General features: G+C 33.5%; 2 protein-coding genes across 2 annotated transcripts; both read left to right on the top strand.

The window, feature by feature from the left end:
* The first annotated feature begins 9,367 nt into the window (after nt 1-9,367).
* On the top strand, nt 9,368-11,546 carry LOC124926172 (putative peptidyl-tRNA hydrolase PTRHD1). Its single transcript, XM_047466353.1, has 2 exons — nt 9,368-9,780; nt 11,106-11,546. Exons 1-2 carry the CDS (start codon nt 9,400-9,402, stop codon nt 11,286-11,288), a joined length of 564 nt encoding a protein of 187 aa, XP_047322309.1. The 5' UTR covers nt 9,368-9,399; the 3' UTR covers nt 11,289-11,546.
* A 2,034-nt stretch (nt 11,547-13,580) lies between these two features.
* Nucleotides 13,581-14,624, top strand: LOC124924282 (microtubule-associated protein RP/EB family member 1-like). The gene has a single exon (XM_047464341.1). It carries the CDS (start codon nt 13,581-13,583, stop codon nt 14,622-14,624), a length of 1,044 nt encoding a protein of 347 aa, XP_047320297.1.
* Nucleotides 14,625-15,500: the final 876 nt, after the last annotated feature.

Raw genomic sequence — 15,500 nt, 5'->3', positions numbered from 1 at the left:
AATTAAGTTTTATAATTTTGTAACTTACTTCAAAATATGAATTAGTGAAACAGGTTACATCCTTTATACATATAAAAAATCAGTGTGAATCATAACTATTGGAGTTTCCTAATTATATCGAAACCAATTTCTTACATTTGCAAATTTTCTTCACTTTATATATATATATATATATATATATATATATATTTCTTTGTAGGTAAATTAGTGAAGGTTTTAGATAATAAAAATAGAAAAAAGTTTGAATTTGGCCAATAGAAGTACTAGTTAGTCAAGCATTCGAGAGTAATAGTGTGAACTCTATTGGGTTTTGTCCTCTTAGTTGGAGAGACTTAACTTAGTGTGGACTTTATTTAGGCCCAGAGTATATAATGTGAATGGATATTATGTTTCAGTTAGGTTTTTAGTGGGTTTTACAGAACAACGGGAGAGAGAGTAGAGCAAAAATAGATTCAGGAACTTGAGATAACAACAAGAGAAACTTTATATTTGTCAAAGTTTTCACCATTTGATCGACTTCAAACATTGATTGCTTGTTGGTTATTTATAGGGCTACATTCTGAACGGTGAAGGTCTGTTTTCTAATGCTTCTAAGTTAATGAAGAGAAACTAGAATTATAGAATTGATAAGGTTTGTTGATCTTGTTATTTTTGTTCTTTGTTGTTATTTACCAAAATGAGTGTATGGTCTTGATGCAATTGATCTCTAGTTTGATTATATCTAGAGTGAACCCTTACTTGTAACTTTGTTGCTGATAGTGGATTATTAAGAGACATGTTCAGGTCCCGTAATTTTTACTCTCGATTTGAAAAGAAGTTTTCACGCTAAAACTTATCTTGTATTGTCATTTTAATTTCATTATGTTTTGCTCATCCTTTATACTCAATTAGTTGGAAAAGTGTTCTGTTTTGAAGAATACATTTTCCAATCAAAGTGGTATCAGATCTTGTTTTTTTATTTGAGTATAAGGATGAAGACAAATACATCTATAACGGTGAGCTTGAATGGTTCTAATTATAATATCTGGAAAACTGAAATAAAAGATTTGTTGTATATAAAAAAAATCATCTGTTAGTGTTCTCTTCAGCTAAACCTGCAAAAAAAAGTGTGGATGATTGGAAATTTTTGTACAGACAAGTATGTGTATATTCGTCAATAGGTTGATGATAATGTTCTGAACCAGTGATTTCTATTAATGATGCTCGTACTTTTTGGACTAATTTCAAGAATTGTATGAGAGAAAGACATGTAATAATAAGTTGTTTTTTATAAAACAATTTATGTCTTTAAGGTATCAATTGTTGATAAAAAGAACCTAATGCGAAAATGACTTTTTTTTGTTTTAGTGCTATATTTATAAGTTATCAATATTCATTCAACCAAGCAGACAATAAAAAGAAAGAGACACGAGTTTTAGCGTGGAAACTCTTCAACATGAGTAAAAAAACATAGGACCCTTAGATCGTCTAAACCATCCATTATAATATCATTTATAATGGGTAATACAGAGTTCTTACAAAATAAGGTTTACAATCTAAAAGATTACCTAAACCTATAAGAACTATCTAGAAAGAAAAATTAAAGTAGTTGAAGAAAAAAGAGTTTTTCTTTTAACATGTGTCTTCGTCTTGCTCTCTCTATCTTATTTTCCTTAAACTTGTGTATTGTGACTGTAAACCCTTGATGCCTATTATATATAATAAAATACTATATAATAATATAAAATATGATAGGATCGGTGATAACAATAGAGACTAAAGTCTGACTATTGATAACAACTTATGAAAAACGATTCGATTTTAACACTGTTAGAGTTAAAATTTGTTTCTATTCTTCACAAATCTTTCGAACTCTTGAAACGATTTCAAGTGCAGAAGTGTTCATCGGATTTGAAGCTTTGAACCAATTAAAGATAAATGAAAGAAAGTAAAGAACACAGGGATTTGTATATGGATGTTCGGAGCAAACCCTCCTACATCACCCCCTTCTTCCACAGCCGGAAGGATTTCACTAAATTCTTTAAATCAAATACAGTTTACTGAACTAGCTAACACTTTGTTGAACAGAACAACCTCTGTTCAACTTATAATATTATGAACAATATTCTCATATCTAGACAATGTTTTGATTCTTTCTCTCTTGAACTTAAAGAATGTAAGAGATTCAGTAAGGCAAGAGTAAGCTTGTAAATTCAGTCACCAGTAATTCGTCCGTTGTTCTTGAGCATCTATTTGTAGTAAAAGGACACCAACAGTCGAATCTTCTTCATGGACACGTGGAAAACGTCCATTGGAAGGCCGCCCAAAGGACAAGAGTACAACAGACTCTAATCAAATGGATCGTGGCCATACCAAACTAGTAGTGCGCCGAATATCCTCTCTAATATTGTCGTGTACTGGACAAACCGTTGGAAGGACATTTGTATACGTGGCGTTCGTTCATTAGATACAATTAGCTGGATTGTCAGTCTGCACAGGAGTGAATGGAGTAGAGTAGCATACAACTAGTTGATCGTGGGTAGACGTATGCTAACTTAAAACGGCTGTTAAATCTAGGCATTAGACGTTCTCCATTAGACTGCCTAGTCTAAGGGAGTTAGACGTCAATGTCTAATTGCGTGTTCCATTAGACCACCAAGTCTAATGGAGTTAGACTGCAACGTCTAACTACGCATACCTTCAGACTTGTCTAAAGGAGTTAGACGCCAACGTCTAACTACATTACCCATTAGACTACCACGTCTAATGGAGTTAGACCTCAACGTCTAACTACGTATTTGTTAGACTGCAACGTCTAACTACGTATCACTTTAGACTTGTCTGAAGGAGTTAGAAGTCAACGTCTAACTACATTTCCCATTAGACTACCACGTCTAATGGAGTTAGACCTCAACGTCTAACTACGTATCTATTAGACTACAACGTCTAACTACGTATCACTTATGACTTGTTTGAAGGAGTTAGACACCAACGTCTAACTATGTTACCCATTAGACTATCACGTCTAACGGAGTTATACCTCAACGTCTAACTACGTAACTGTTAAAATACAACGTATAACTATGCATCCCTTCAGACTTGTCTGAAAGAGTTAGACGCCAATGTCTAACTACGTTACCCATTAGAATACCACGTATAATGGAGTTAGATTTCAACGTCTAACTACGTATTTGTTAGACTACAATGTTTAACTATGCATCCCTTCAGACTTGTCTAAAGGAGTTAGACGCCAACGTCTTACTACGTTACCCATTAGACTATCACGTCTAATGGAGTTAGACCTCAATGTCTAACTACGTATCTATTAGACTGCAGCGTTTAACTACGTATCATTTCATATTTGTCTGAAGGAGTTAGACGTCAACGTCTAACTACGTTTCCCATTAGACTACCATGTCTAATGGAATTAGACATCAACGTCTAAATTCGCAACACGTCTATTTAGCATGCTTAGACCATGTATAATATATATTATTAGTTCAAGCCTAATGAGCCGGAAATTCCAACAAACTCCTCTTTTAGCTCATATGGTGGGCTCCAACTTGCCCGCTCTTCGCCGAAAAGCTTTAAGCGTTTCACTCGACAAAGTTTTCGTCAGCATGTATGATCCATTCTTACTTGTGTGAACTAACATTTTGTCAAGTGCAATTGCTTTGTTTCAAGCATGTCTCGAATCTAGTAGTATCTCACATTAATATGTTTCGACATGGAATAAAATGAAGAGTTCTTGGAGAGGTGGATAGTGCTCTACCTATCGCTAAACACAACAAATTTCTCTTAGTTACAACCCAACTCTTCGAGAAATTTTTTCATCTACAAAGCTTATTTGCAACCCTTAATGATTGCAATGTACTCAGCTTCTTTTCGTAGTGGACAACGCAACACATTTTTGCAGCTTTGATTGCCATGAAATAGCACCTGTAAAAGTCATCAGAAAACTTGAAATAGATTTTCTGGAATTAACATCACCTGCCATATCTGAATCTGTATACTCAACTAACATATGGTCTGAAATATTTCATCGCAAAAGATTTGCTCAACTCTCTCTTTATCATATCAATCTTTCTAGTATCATGGTTGATTATTAATATATCGTCAATATATAAAACATATAAAAGAAGAATAATGAAGTCATCTTTTGAGTACCTTTTGAAAAGCAAGAAGTGATCTCACGATATCTTGTTATACCCGTGACTCATCATAAAAGAGACAAATTTCTTGTACCATTGCCTTGGGGCTTATTTGAGACCATACAATCTCTTTTTCAATTTGCACACAAGATGCTCTTTTCCCTTAACTTTGAATCCTTCTAGCTGCTCCATATAAATTTCTTCTTCCAAATCACCATGAAGAAATGAGTTTTCACATCAAGTTGTTCAATCACTAGGTCAAGCATACTGCTATACTAAGAGCAACTCGGATCAAGGAAATCTTCACAACCAGAGAGAATATCTCTTTAAAATAAATACATTTCTTTTGATCAAATCCTTTAACAATCAACCGAGCCTTGTATCTTGGTTATGGATTGTTATTTTCAATCTTAATACTGTAAATTCATCCGTTCTTAAGAGTCTTCTTGCCTTGTGGCAACTTTACCAAGTCATAAGTGTGGTTCTCATGAAGTGATTGCATCTCTTATTCCATAGCTTTCAACCACAACCATTTCTCATCAACAAAACTGCCTCTTGGTAGATTTATGGCTCCCCTGCATCTGTGAGCATCACATACTCACATAAAGGGTACCTCGTCGAGGGACGATACTTTCCAATAGATCTTCTCAAATGTTCAACTGGTTCATCTTGAACTTCTTCATCAACATTTCCAATTGGATCACTGGTCAGCAAAATTTCATCATTAACGATACCATCACTATCATTGACACATCTCCCCCATGATTAGGATGCGTTGCATGAGTAAGAACTGGATATATCTCAATAAAATCATCGTTATTCTTCTTTTCTATTTTATTAATATTTGTTATGTTTTGTTTTGGTTTTTTGATAAACACAACATCTCAACTTTTAATGAGATTTTTCCGAATTGGATCATAGAATCTGAAACCTAACTCATCCACCTCAAACCCGGTGAATACACATTGTCTTGTCTTTATATCAAGCGTAGATCGTTCATCTTTCAGAATATGAATAAAAGCCTTGCACCCAAAGACGCGTAGATGATCATAAGAAGCTTTATTTCCCGACCATATCTTGTCTAACACCTCCAAATCCAAAAGAACGCATGACGTGAGATTCAAAACATGTACCATTATATTCAAAGCCTCACCCCAAAAGGATTAAGGAAGATGTGATTGTGAAAGTAAACATCTCTCTCTTTCAACTAGTGTTCGGTTCATCCTCTCAGCTAAATCATTCAAATAAGGTGTCTTCGTAGGTGTTATTTTATGCTGCATTCCCTACAATACTTATCAAAAAGATCACAATACTCACCACCATTATCCGTTCGAACAAACTTAAGTTTTGTGCAAGTCTGTCTTTCTAAAAGAGTATGGAACTATTTGAAAACATCTAACACTTAATTTTTGAACTTTAAAGTATACACCCAATTCTTTCTTTATTGGTCGTCAATAAAACTCACAAAATATAAGGCACTACCAAGTGTTCCTGTTTTCATAGGACCACACACATCATAAATATACTAAATCAAGTATATCTGGTGTTCACGAGTAAGGAATATTTTTTAAGGCAACTCTAGTCTGTTCCCCGCCAAACAATGAGTACACTTCTTCAAAGAACTATTCTTCACTCTAGAGAGAATACTATTCTTAGCCAATATCATCAAATCTTTTTCACTCATATGACTAAGTTTGTTGTGCCAAAGCTCAACGTTTTCTTCATCATCAACTACATTGATTGAAGAATCTGAAATCGTTGCCTGCATCATATACAATGAGGAGCACTTTTCTCCCTTTTCCAATATCAATGAGCTTTTAGTAACCGTCATTAAAAGTATTGTAAAAGCCTTCATCATTGAGCTTCCTAGTGCATATCAAATTCATACGGATGTCAGGGATGTGCTTCATGTTCTTCAAAACCAACGTGTTGCCATTTTCAAGATTTAGGCACACGTTTCCAAAACTATTAAATTTGGAAATGTTATTGTTACACATTCTAACACTTCCATAATCACTGGAAGTGTAAGATGTGAAAAAATCCATCCGCGATGTGGCATGTATTGAAGCGCCGTTATCAATCACCCATCAAGTCTCCTAGTAAACAAGATTAACATCATCATCATACAAACTAAAGAAATTATCAGTGGTAACATTAACTTTCTCATGTTTGTCACTGTCATCCAATTTGTTCTTTATTTATCATTTGCATTTTTGTTCTCTCTTAGGAGCGTTCATCAAAATTTCTTGATGTGCCCCTTTTTGCCACAATGATAACACTCAGTATTAGAATTATTATCATATCTGTGTTTACTTCTACTCTTCTTATTCGGGCCTCTATTCTTAGTCCTCCCTCTTCTTTCAACAAGTGGGACATCAAAATGTGAAGAAGAACTTTGAGATATTCTTCTCATCTCTTCATTGAGAACACTACTCTTCACCACCTCCATAGTACAAATACTATTTGCGGGTGAATTAGACAATGATGTTCTGAACGTCTCCCATGAGTCTGTTAGTGTACCAAGAATCCATAACCCTTGCACTTCATCATCGAACTTGATACCCATTCCAGATAGCTGATTAATAATCCCCTAAAATGTATTCAAATGATCGGACATAACATTTCCATCTTGGTACATCAAGCCCGTCATTTGTTTGGTCAAAAATAGTTTATTATTACTTGTCTTTCGAGCATATAACTCTTCAAGTTTTCTCCATAGATCCTTCGCGTGAATCTCTTCACTAACATGGTTGAGAACATTATCATCCACCAATTGCCTAATGTAGCCACACACCTGACGATGACTTAAGGTCTATTGCTCATCAGTTTTATCTTCTGACTTTTCACCAGCAAACACATGTAAATAATAATCTTTGATGTAAAGAAGATCTTCCATCTTCCCTTTCCACACATGATAGTTAAAGCCATTAAGCGTAATCATTCTACTCGTATTGCTCTCCATTATTATAAACAACGCAAGGACTACAACCCACTCTAATACCACTTGTTGATAAAAAGAACATACTACAGAAATGATTCCTTTTAGTTTTAGTGTTATATTTATAAGCTATCAATATTCATTCAACTAAGCAGACAATAAAAAGAAATAGACATGAGCTTTAGCTTGGAAAACTCTTCAACAAGACAAAAAAACTACGGGACTCTTAGGTCGCTTAAACCATCAACTATAATATCATTTATAATGGGTAATATAGAGTTCTTACAAAATAAGGTTTACAATCTGAAAGATTGCATAAACCTTTAAGAACTATGTAGAAAGAGAAGTGAAAGTAGTTGAATTTTTTTTCTTCCTAACGCTTGCCTTCGTCTTGCTCTCTCTGTCTTGTTTCCCTCAAACTCGTGTATTGTGGCTGGAAGCCCTTGATGTCTATTATATAGTATAGAATAATATATAATATTATAGAATAATATAGAATATATCATTATAATATATAATAATAATATATAATATATATTATTAGTCCAAACCCAATAGGTCGGACACCCCAACATCAAGTTGGTTCTCCGATGACTAACCACTTGAATACTTTTGTGAGAATTATTAATCAATTGGAGACGATGTAAACTCAGCTTTGATGACGAGATACAAAGTTTATGTTTACTTGTATTCTACCTAATTCATGGGAGACTTTTAAAAGAACTTTTTCCAATTTTGCTCCAAATGGTGTTCTCTCAATGAATTTAGTAAAAAGCAATGTGTTGAATGAAGAGATGAGACAAAAGACACAAGATTGTTCTTTATAATATGAGGTCTGGGTTACAGAATCTATGCGAGAAGTAAATGGTGAAATGTAAGTAATCTTAGCAAATCTTGTGAGGCTTCTAATAAGTGGGTAAATGTTGAGTGTCATCATTGTGGTCTAAATGGCCATATCAAGAAAAAAATATTTTAAATTGAAGAAGGAGAACAAGAAAAAAACTCAAAACACACTTACTACTTCCAACCACAAAGAAAGTAAAAATCATGTTATTGTTGATAATTTCTTATTGTTTTATAATGATGTTGAGAATGTTATTGTGTCTTGTGATAAGATGGATTAGATTATGGACAGTGGTGCTTTTACTCATGCTACATCACAACGAGATTTTTTCTTAACATATGAGGTTGGTGATTTTGGTATTGCTCGTATGGGCAATACTGGTGTATGGGCAATACTGGTCAAGCTAAAGTGGTTAGAATTTGTACTATTTGTGTTGAGAAGGCCAATGACACTACTCTTATTCTAAAAGGGATTAAATATATTCCTGATATTCGTTTCAATTTTTTTATCAGTTGTAAGATTGAATGATGAAGGTTTCTATAATTCTTTTTCTAACGTTGAATGGAAACTTAAAAAGGGATCAATGATTTTGCTAAAGGTAGAGACTTTAGAATTTGTATAATGTTTGTTCTAAAATATCTAAATGTTACATAACACTTGTGAGTTGTGAAACTGATTCTTCTTCTGAGTTGTGGCACAAACGTTTGGCTCATATTAACGGGAAAGACTTAGCTATGTTGGCTAAAAAAATGTGTTATGTGAGGTTTCAAATGTGCACTTGAAGAGATGTTCAGACGGTTTAGTTGGAAAATAAGGACGAGTTTCATTTAGACCATCTAAATCGAAAAGAAAGTCAGAATTACTAGACTTTGTGCATTCTGATGTATGTGGGCCAATGAAGCCAATATCATTTAGTGGTGCGTACTACTTTGTAACCTTCATTGATGACTATTCCCGGAAAGTTTAGACATATACATTAAAGACGAAAGATCAAGTGCTAGACACATTCAAAATGTTTCAACCCTCAGTTGAGAGGAAACTGGAAAAAAATGAAATATATTCAAACGAATAACGGGGAAGAGTACATGGGCATTTTGATGAGTATTGTCGACAACAAAGTGTTCGTCACAAAAAATCGTTTCCGAAAATACCAGAGCAACGATTGTTTTGCCTTAATTTTAAGAACACATGGTTTTTTTTTTTTAATGAAATGAACTTTTAAAAAATTGTAAAATTAGAATTAAAATTACAATGGCAATTACAAGTTTAGTCAACTCTTTTATAATTTAATTTAAAAGTTACAAAAACAAAATTACTTGTTTTCATCTACTTTCCACTTAAACAAGTTTTTGTCAAATTTATTTTTCAAATGAACATAAAATTATTTTTAAGAGGAATTGTTATTATAATAATTTAAAAAATACTACTTTTCAACTTTTTAATATTAATTTTGTAGAGTTAAAATCTAGTATGTGAGACCTCAAGCTATGGCGAGTATTCTCCCTCTCTCCCATCTCCCTTTCCTAAATCCAATTTACCGTATTAGTCTCGCGAACCCGATTCGAAGACCCGACCTTACCTTTCCTCTAGCGTCAATGTCTGCCGGCAATATCTCCGCCGGTGAATCCGAAGCTCCCTGTATCTCTTCCGATGCTCCAGATTCCACCGCAGCGATCAATTCTGAATCGCCTGCAGCCGACGTTCTAGTGCAATACGTGGTTCTCCGGCGAGATTTGATCGATTCTTGGCCGCTCGGAAGCGTAGTGACGCAGGGATGTCACGCTTCTGTCGCCGCTATTTGGTTAAACAAGGATGATATTCATACTCAAAGCTACTGCAGTCCTTCCAATCTCGAAAGTATGCACAAGGTAAGATAAACAAAAGTATGTTTGCTTTTATTTTTAGATTGTCTCTAGGTTGAGGATTTGAATCGATTGGCAAATCCTTGTTTTTTATGTTCATTTTCATTAATTATAAAGAAGATGGATGTGAGAGGGATGATGATTTAGGAATTGAAATAGAGTGGATCAGACAATTGGATGGATGGACATGTCTCTTTCTGGTAGAACCTCTGTCTGTTCATTCATATGTATCAGATTTTCAGTTTTATTTCTTAGGTTTGGTATTGAGCTTGTTAATGAGGTTATGATTCATCCACTAAACTAGGATTCATGTCTCCTTGAAACCAATGATACAGATGTGAGATCTTATAGAACAAATCTTGTTCAAATAAGGTTGTTTAAAAATGACTAACTCAATAGGATAACTCAAGTAAAAATAGTCTTACCTATCTCAGATTCGATTCCCACTGAGAAAACCCTAAGCTGAAGTGAAAGTCTTACATTTCTCATATTTGATTCTCACTAAGAACACCCTAAGTTGAAGTGAAGAGTCTTACTTATCACAAATTTGATTTCCACTAAGAACACTCTAAGTTGAATTGAATAGTCTAACCTATCTCAGATTTGATTCTCACTAAGAACACCCTATGTTGAAGTGAAGAGTTTTACATATCTCAAATTTGTTTGCCACTAAGAACCCCCTAAGTTGAAGTGAAGAGTCTTACATATCGCAGATTCGATTCCCAGTAATAACACCCTAAGTTGAAGTGAAGAGTCTTACCTATCTCATATTCGATTCCCACTAAAAACACCTTAAGTTGAAGTGAAGAGTCTTACTTATTTTAGATTTTATTCCCACTAGGAACACCCTAAGTTGAAGTGAAGAGTCTTACCTATCTCAGATTCAATTCTCACTAAGAAAACCCTAAATTGAAGTGGGGTCGGGCTAGTTTCCTTGAGATAATAAACTCTGGTTTCAAAAAATGACTTCAAGTTATCTCTACACAACTTTTGAATCTCTTTCATCTCAATCTTTCACTGAAATATATTTTTTCTTTTATAAAGTGTATGTATATCAAGACATTAACGAAGTTAGCTACAATGAAAATAAGTAATTTGAGCAATTTTGTAAAGTTGAGGAATCAAAACGAGCCTACCAGATGAAACAAAATGAGTTTTTGATGCAAGTTTAAGAAGCCAAAATGAATCTAAACCAACTATTGCAATCAATGTGATTCTTTTGCTTATCTTCTTGAGGCTATATCATATGTAAATTGAGGCCTAACAGTTTCAAGAACTAGAAGAACTAGACAAGTCTTGTCTTTTCATTATTTGTTTTTGAAATTTTGTAGGTTACCCTTGAAGTAAAAGGAGAAACCCAAATCAAGAACCTTTCGGAGAAACTCACAGGTAATGGCATTTCTCATAAACTGTGGATCGAGCAACCTGAGAATATCCCAACTTGTCTTGCCACAAAACCATATCCGAAATCCATTGTTTCTTCGTTTTTCAAAAAGCTCAAACTTTGCAAGTGATTACAAAATTTTCTTTAGTTAAATCTTACCAAAAGAGGTGGCGATATTCAAAATTATAGATTTCGATCAAAGTTGATATCCTGTTGATTCTTTAACATGTCATTTTCTAGCTCTACTAGATCGACTTCTCAATATCCTATGATTTTAGCATTGTAGATTTTATTTACTTAGCTTGTAACACTTAAACTTTTATTTTTATCGAACATTTCAAGAATCTTGTTTTGAATTAAATACCTATCTGATCATACTTCATCGGTTTCTATATAGAGCCAATGAATTGAATGATTGGTCAGTTTATTAGATACCTCATATCTGACAATATTAGTATACATTTTGCATTTTTTTTTTAAATTCTGATATAGTTAAGTGTTGCAATTCTCAAATGGTCACATAATAAAAATGACAATTAATGTATTACAAAGGGCCCTTATGATCCAAATTTCCCTGTTGGGGAGATTTGACATGTAGTTTACTGGATATGGAGGGATATATTTGTGTTTCCTAAGTTCGTCTCTTGGATTCGGCTCTAAATACTAATAAACATAATTAAATATATAACATTGTTAATATATTTATTTATTTTTATATTTTATAAAATTTAAAGTTTATTTATTTATATATATATATATATATATATATATATATATATATATATATATATATATATATATATATTAATACCATTTGAGGCTCTAACTTTGAAGTGTTTTTTTTACTATTTTTTTACCATGCCACAGAATTTAATTGTCACATATTAAAAATAAAACAAATCAAAAATTAAAAACCCTAGATTAAAAACCCTAAATCATAAAATCTATTTTTCTCACTTATCTTCTTCTTCCTCTGGGTTCTTCATCTCGACGCCGTTGTGATTCTCTTTGGAGCCTTGTTTTAAATCTTGGGCGAGTTCATCACTCGAAACTTTGTGTTGAATCTTGGGCGCAGTTCATCTCGAGTGATTATTTGAAGAAGAAGACTAAGTATGACGGACTGATGATGAAAATAAAGATCTCAATTTTGTACATAGGTGAAAGGTAAAAAAACCTTATTTTCCTTTTTATAATTTTAAAGAACAAGGTGAAAGAACTACAAAATTATATAAATTACAACTATATAACTATATATATTAGTCCAAATTATGTAACAACTAAAATAAGTTCTTTAAGAATAGTAGTATAAAAAGTAAAATAAGAGTTTTACCTTTTATCTATGTACAAAATTGAGGTTTCGCTTTATTTTCATTATTGGTCGTTTAGTCGGTCATACTTAGCCTTCTTTCTTAACTAGTCATTCAAGATGAATTGCACTCAAGATTTAAGATAAGGCTTCGAGTGATAAACTGCGCCCAAAATTTAAGACAAAGCTCCAAAGAGAATCACAACGCCGTCGAGATGTAAAAGAACCTAGAGGAAAAGAAGATAAGTGAGAGAAAGAGATTTTACGATTTAGGGTTTTTTATTTTTAATACGTGGCTGGGTAAAAAAAACATGTTGTCATAAATAATCGGACGTTTGATCTGTTTGAGGCGAAACCTTATGTAAAAATTTGAGCCCGTATGGATTATTTCAAAGTTCGAGTCTAATGTCAAAACACTTCTAAGAATAATGTATAAAAGGTGCCTTAGGAATTCCCAGATAGTGAACGGGTTGGGAATGGCTGTAAAAGATATCAAAAAGGGTCCATGATCATCCCTAAACCCTAGCACTATGAAGGTCGGTATTGTAAAAAATCATAGTCTATTCAAATAATTGAACCACTCAAGGTTAAGTTATATATATATTCAAATAACTGAACCAATTTATTTACATTTTTACGTTATTGTTTTAGTCGAATATGAATTAAACAATTATGATACAATATTAAATACATCTACTTCGTCATGTATGAGAAAAGATGTATTTAAATTTATTTGAAAACCAACCCAATCCTACAAATTATGATATGAATCCATAAAAATGGAGAAAAGTAAATCATGGAAAATGTGAGAAGAGCCTTCAATCTCTCTTAAATGACTTGAAATAGTCTTTTGAATTTGTTTATTAATCCGTTTTTTTTGGCTTAGTTATTTAAGCCTAATCTAAATCAATACATATCCTTTTAAGCTTCAAATTTTTCTCTCTTTCGCCATCACATTTTTACCTCTTCTCCTTCTTTTAACTATTTGCCTTGTGACTTCTTTAAGCCAACCAGGTTAATTGTTTTTTACCTCCTCTCTAAGGGCCAATTTGAGATTCATTTAGTTTTTTGTGTTTTTGTGGTCTTCATTTGGTTTTTCTATAAAGCAGCCATTCAATGTCAACAACACAAGCAAAAACACAAGCTATTGGGAAGGAGAAGAGAGTGTCATCGCCTTTGGTTCGTTCCCAACCCCGAATCGTCTCCAAGCCCACAACTACCACCTCAAAGCCCGTTTCAATCGCCACCTCGCGCACGCCCAAAGCAATAACAACCGCCTCAAGGCCTTCTTCAACTGTCTCACCTAAACCAACGAACGCCGCAACCTTAAAAAGTACAAATTCGTTGAACAAGGACAAAAGACCGCTCTCTTCCACCACTCGTAGTGTCGAAAAGCCACGACCTTTGAATAGAAGAGAGTCGTTCAGCAATGCCACGCCCTCGGTTCGGATCCAAAGGTCTCTTAGCACGGCCAAAACCGTGGGAGATCATAAACTTGCCCAACCGAAATCAGCTCCTTCTCTCAAAACACTAGACAAGAGCGTGAGCAAATCGAAAACAAGCGATCTAAGGAGCCCTCGCTCATTGTCGGCTAATAGAAAGCCTAAAGAAGAGGCGGAATCGGAAACAGAGCCCGAGAGGATCATTTCTCACGACAACAAAGAAGTTTTGATTGATTCCAACGAGACGGAAGATAGTGCGGTTGAAGATGAGCGTTGTGATCATCTGCACGTTGACGAGACAACAGACTATGCTTGTCGAGATGAAATAGAACAAAAACAAGAACAAGATGAAACTGAAATCCACATTGAAATGAATAAGGAACAAATCAATATCGAAAAGCATAGTGATCATCATAATTGTAATGAAAATGAATTAGAAGAGAAAGCAATAGAATCAACCAACAACGATAAAAAAGAAGAAAGTTTCTTGAAGGCGTCGGAAATAAGGAGAAGAATGGAAGCTCAAGCGGGGAGCAATGAGGCGGTTACGCCGCGGGTGGTGCGAGGCGGCAGCTGGCCATTCCACAAGAAGGAAGTGGCGGCTCCGGTGAGCAATGAAGTAATAGAGGAGACCACAAGTAAGTTGATAAAAGAGAATAAGAAAAATAGAGTGTTGGCAATGGTGGGAGCTTTTGAAACTGTTATGTCTAATCAATAAGGATATGAGTAAATCAAAAAAAGAGAGAAATGTTTTAGGAAGATTGAAGTTTTAAGGCTTCATTTTGTATCAAATAATAAACAAAAAAAAAATTATATATAATTTGAATTAAAATATAATTTTGTTTCCAATTTTATTGAAACATAACAATATGAACGTTAAATTAAACTTAACAATTTGATTTGTAGGTTGAATCAAAACCAACAGACAAATCATGTTTAAAATTTAAAATATATACATAATTTGGTTACAACTTATCATTAATATTTAAACATTTTTTTATAATTAAATTTTAAAATAAAATATACATAATTAATATTTATTTACGAACGAATAAACCGATTGTACCGATCAAATTGGATCGAACAATAAACTTAAAACGATAATTTGAATTTTTTTCAAATCGACTCTAACTGATTGTGCATTTCGTAGTATAAACCGACTGAACTCTTACACGCCTATCTCTAAAATTCATATTTAATGAATAGAAAATTTTGCGAAAAATATCTAGTAGCTACTTTTTTCCGGAAAATAATATATATTCAGCTCAATTTGATTCATGTGTTGTGTTGTGTTAAACATGATTTTTGGATAAACAAAGAGCATTAATATTGTCACAATTTACATGTTCGACATGACTAGTAGATTATGCAAGTTAGTGACCAAACATGAATGGATTTGTAAAAAATACAAATGAGACTAAAAGAACCAAGGATAAATTAGATTCAATATTATTTCATACATGTTCTTATTTTTCAGGCAATAGACTATTCACTCATTATATATATTTAGATAAAATATATTTAAGCTCAGTCCTACCTTACCGTGTAATTTAATTTTTTAATGATAACGAATAAATATTTGGGAACAATACTG

This window comes from Impatiens glandulifera, chromosome 2 (genome assembly GCF_907164915.1).
Source record: "Impatiens glandulifera chromosome 2, dImpGla2.1, whole genome shotgun sequence".
Lineage (NCBI taxonomy): Eukaryota > Viridiplantae > Streptophyta > Magnoliopsida > Ericales > Balsaminaceae > Impatiens > Impatiens glandulifera.
The sequence above is the reverse complement of the archived record's forward strand: the minus strand, read 5'-3'. Positions and strand labels throughout refer to the sequence as shown.

Excerpts from the sequence above, each read along its gene's own strand:
- LOC124926172 (XM_047466353.1), top strand. The coding sequence starts at position 9,400 with ATGGCGAGTATTCTCCCTCTCTCCCATCTCCCTTTCCTAAATCCAATT. Across the intron at positions 9,781-11,105 it reads ATCTCGAAAGTATGCACAAG|GTTACCCTTGAAGTAAAAGG; the intron begins GTAAGATAAACA and ends GAAATTTTGTAG.
- LOC124924282 (XM_047464341.1), top strand. The coding sequence starts at position 13,581 with ATGTCAACAACACAAGCAAAAACACAAGCTATTGGGAAGGAGAAGAGA.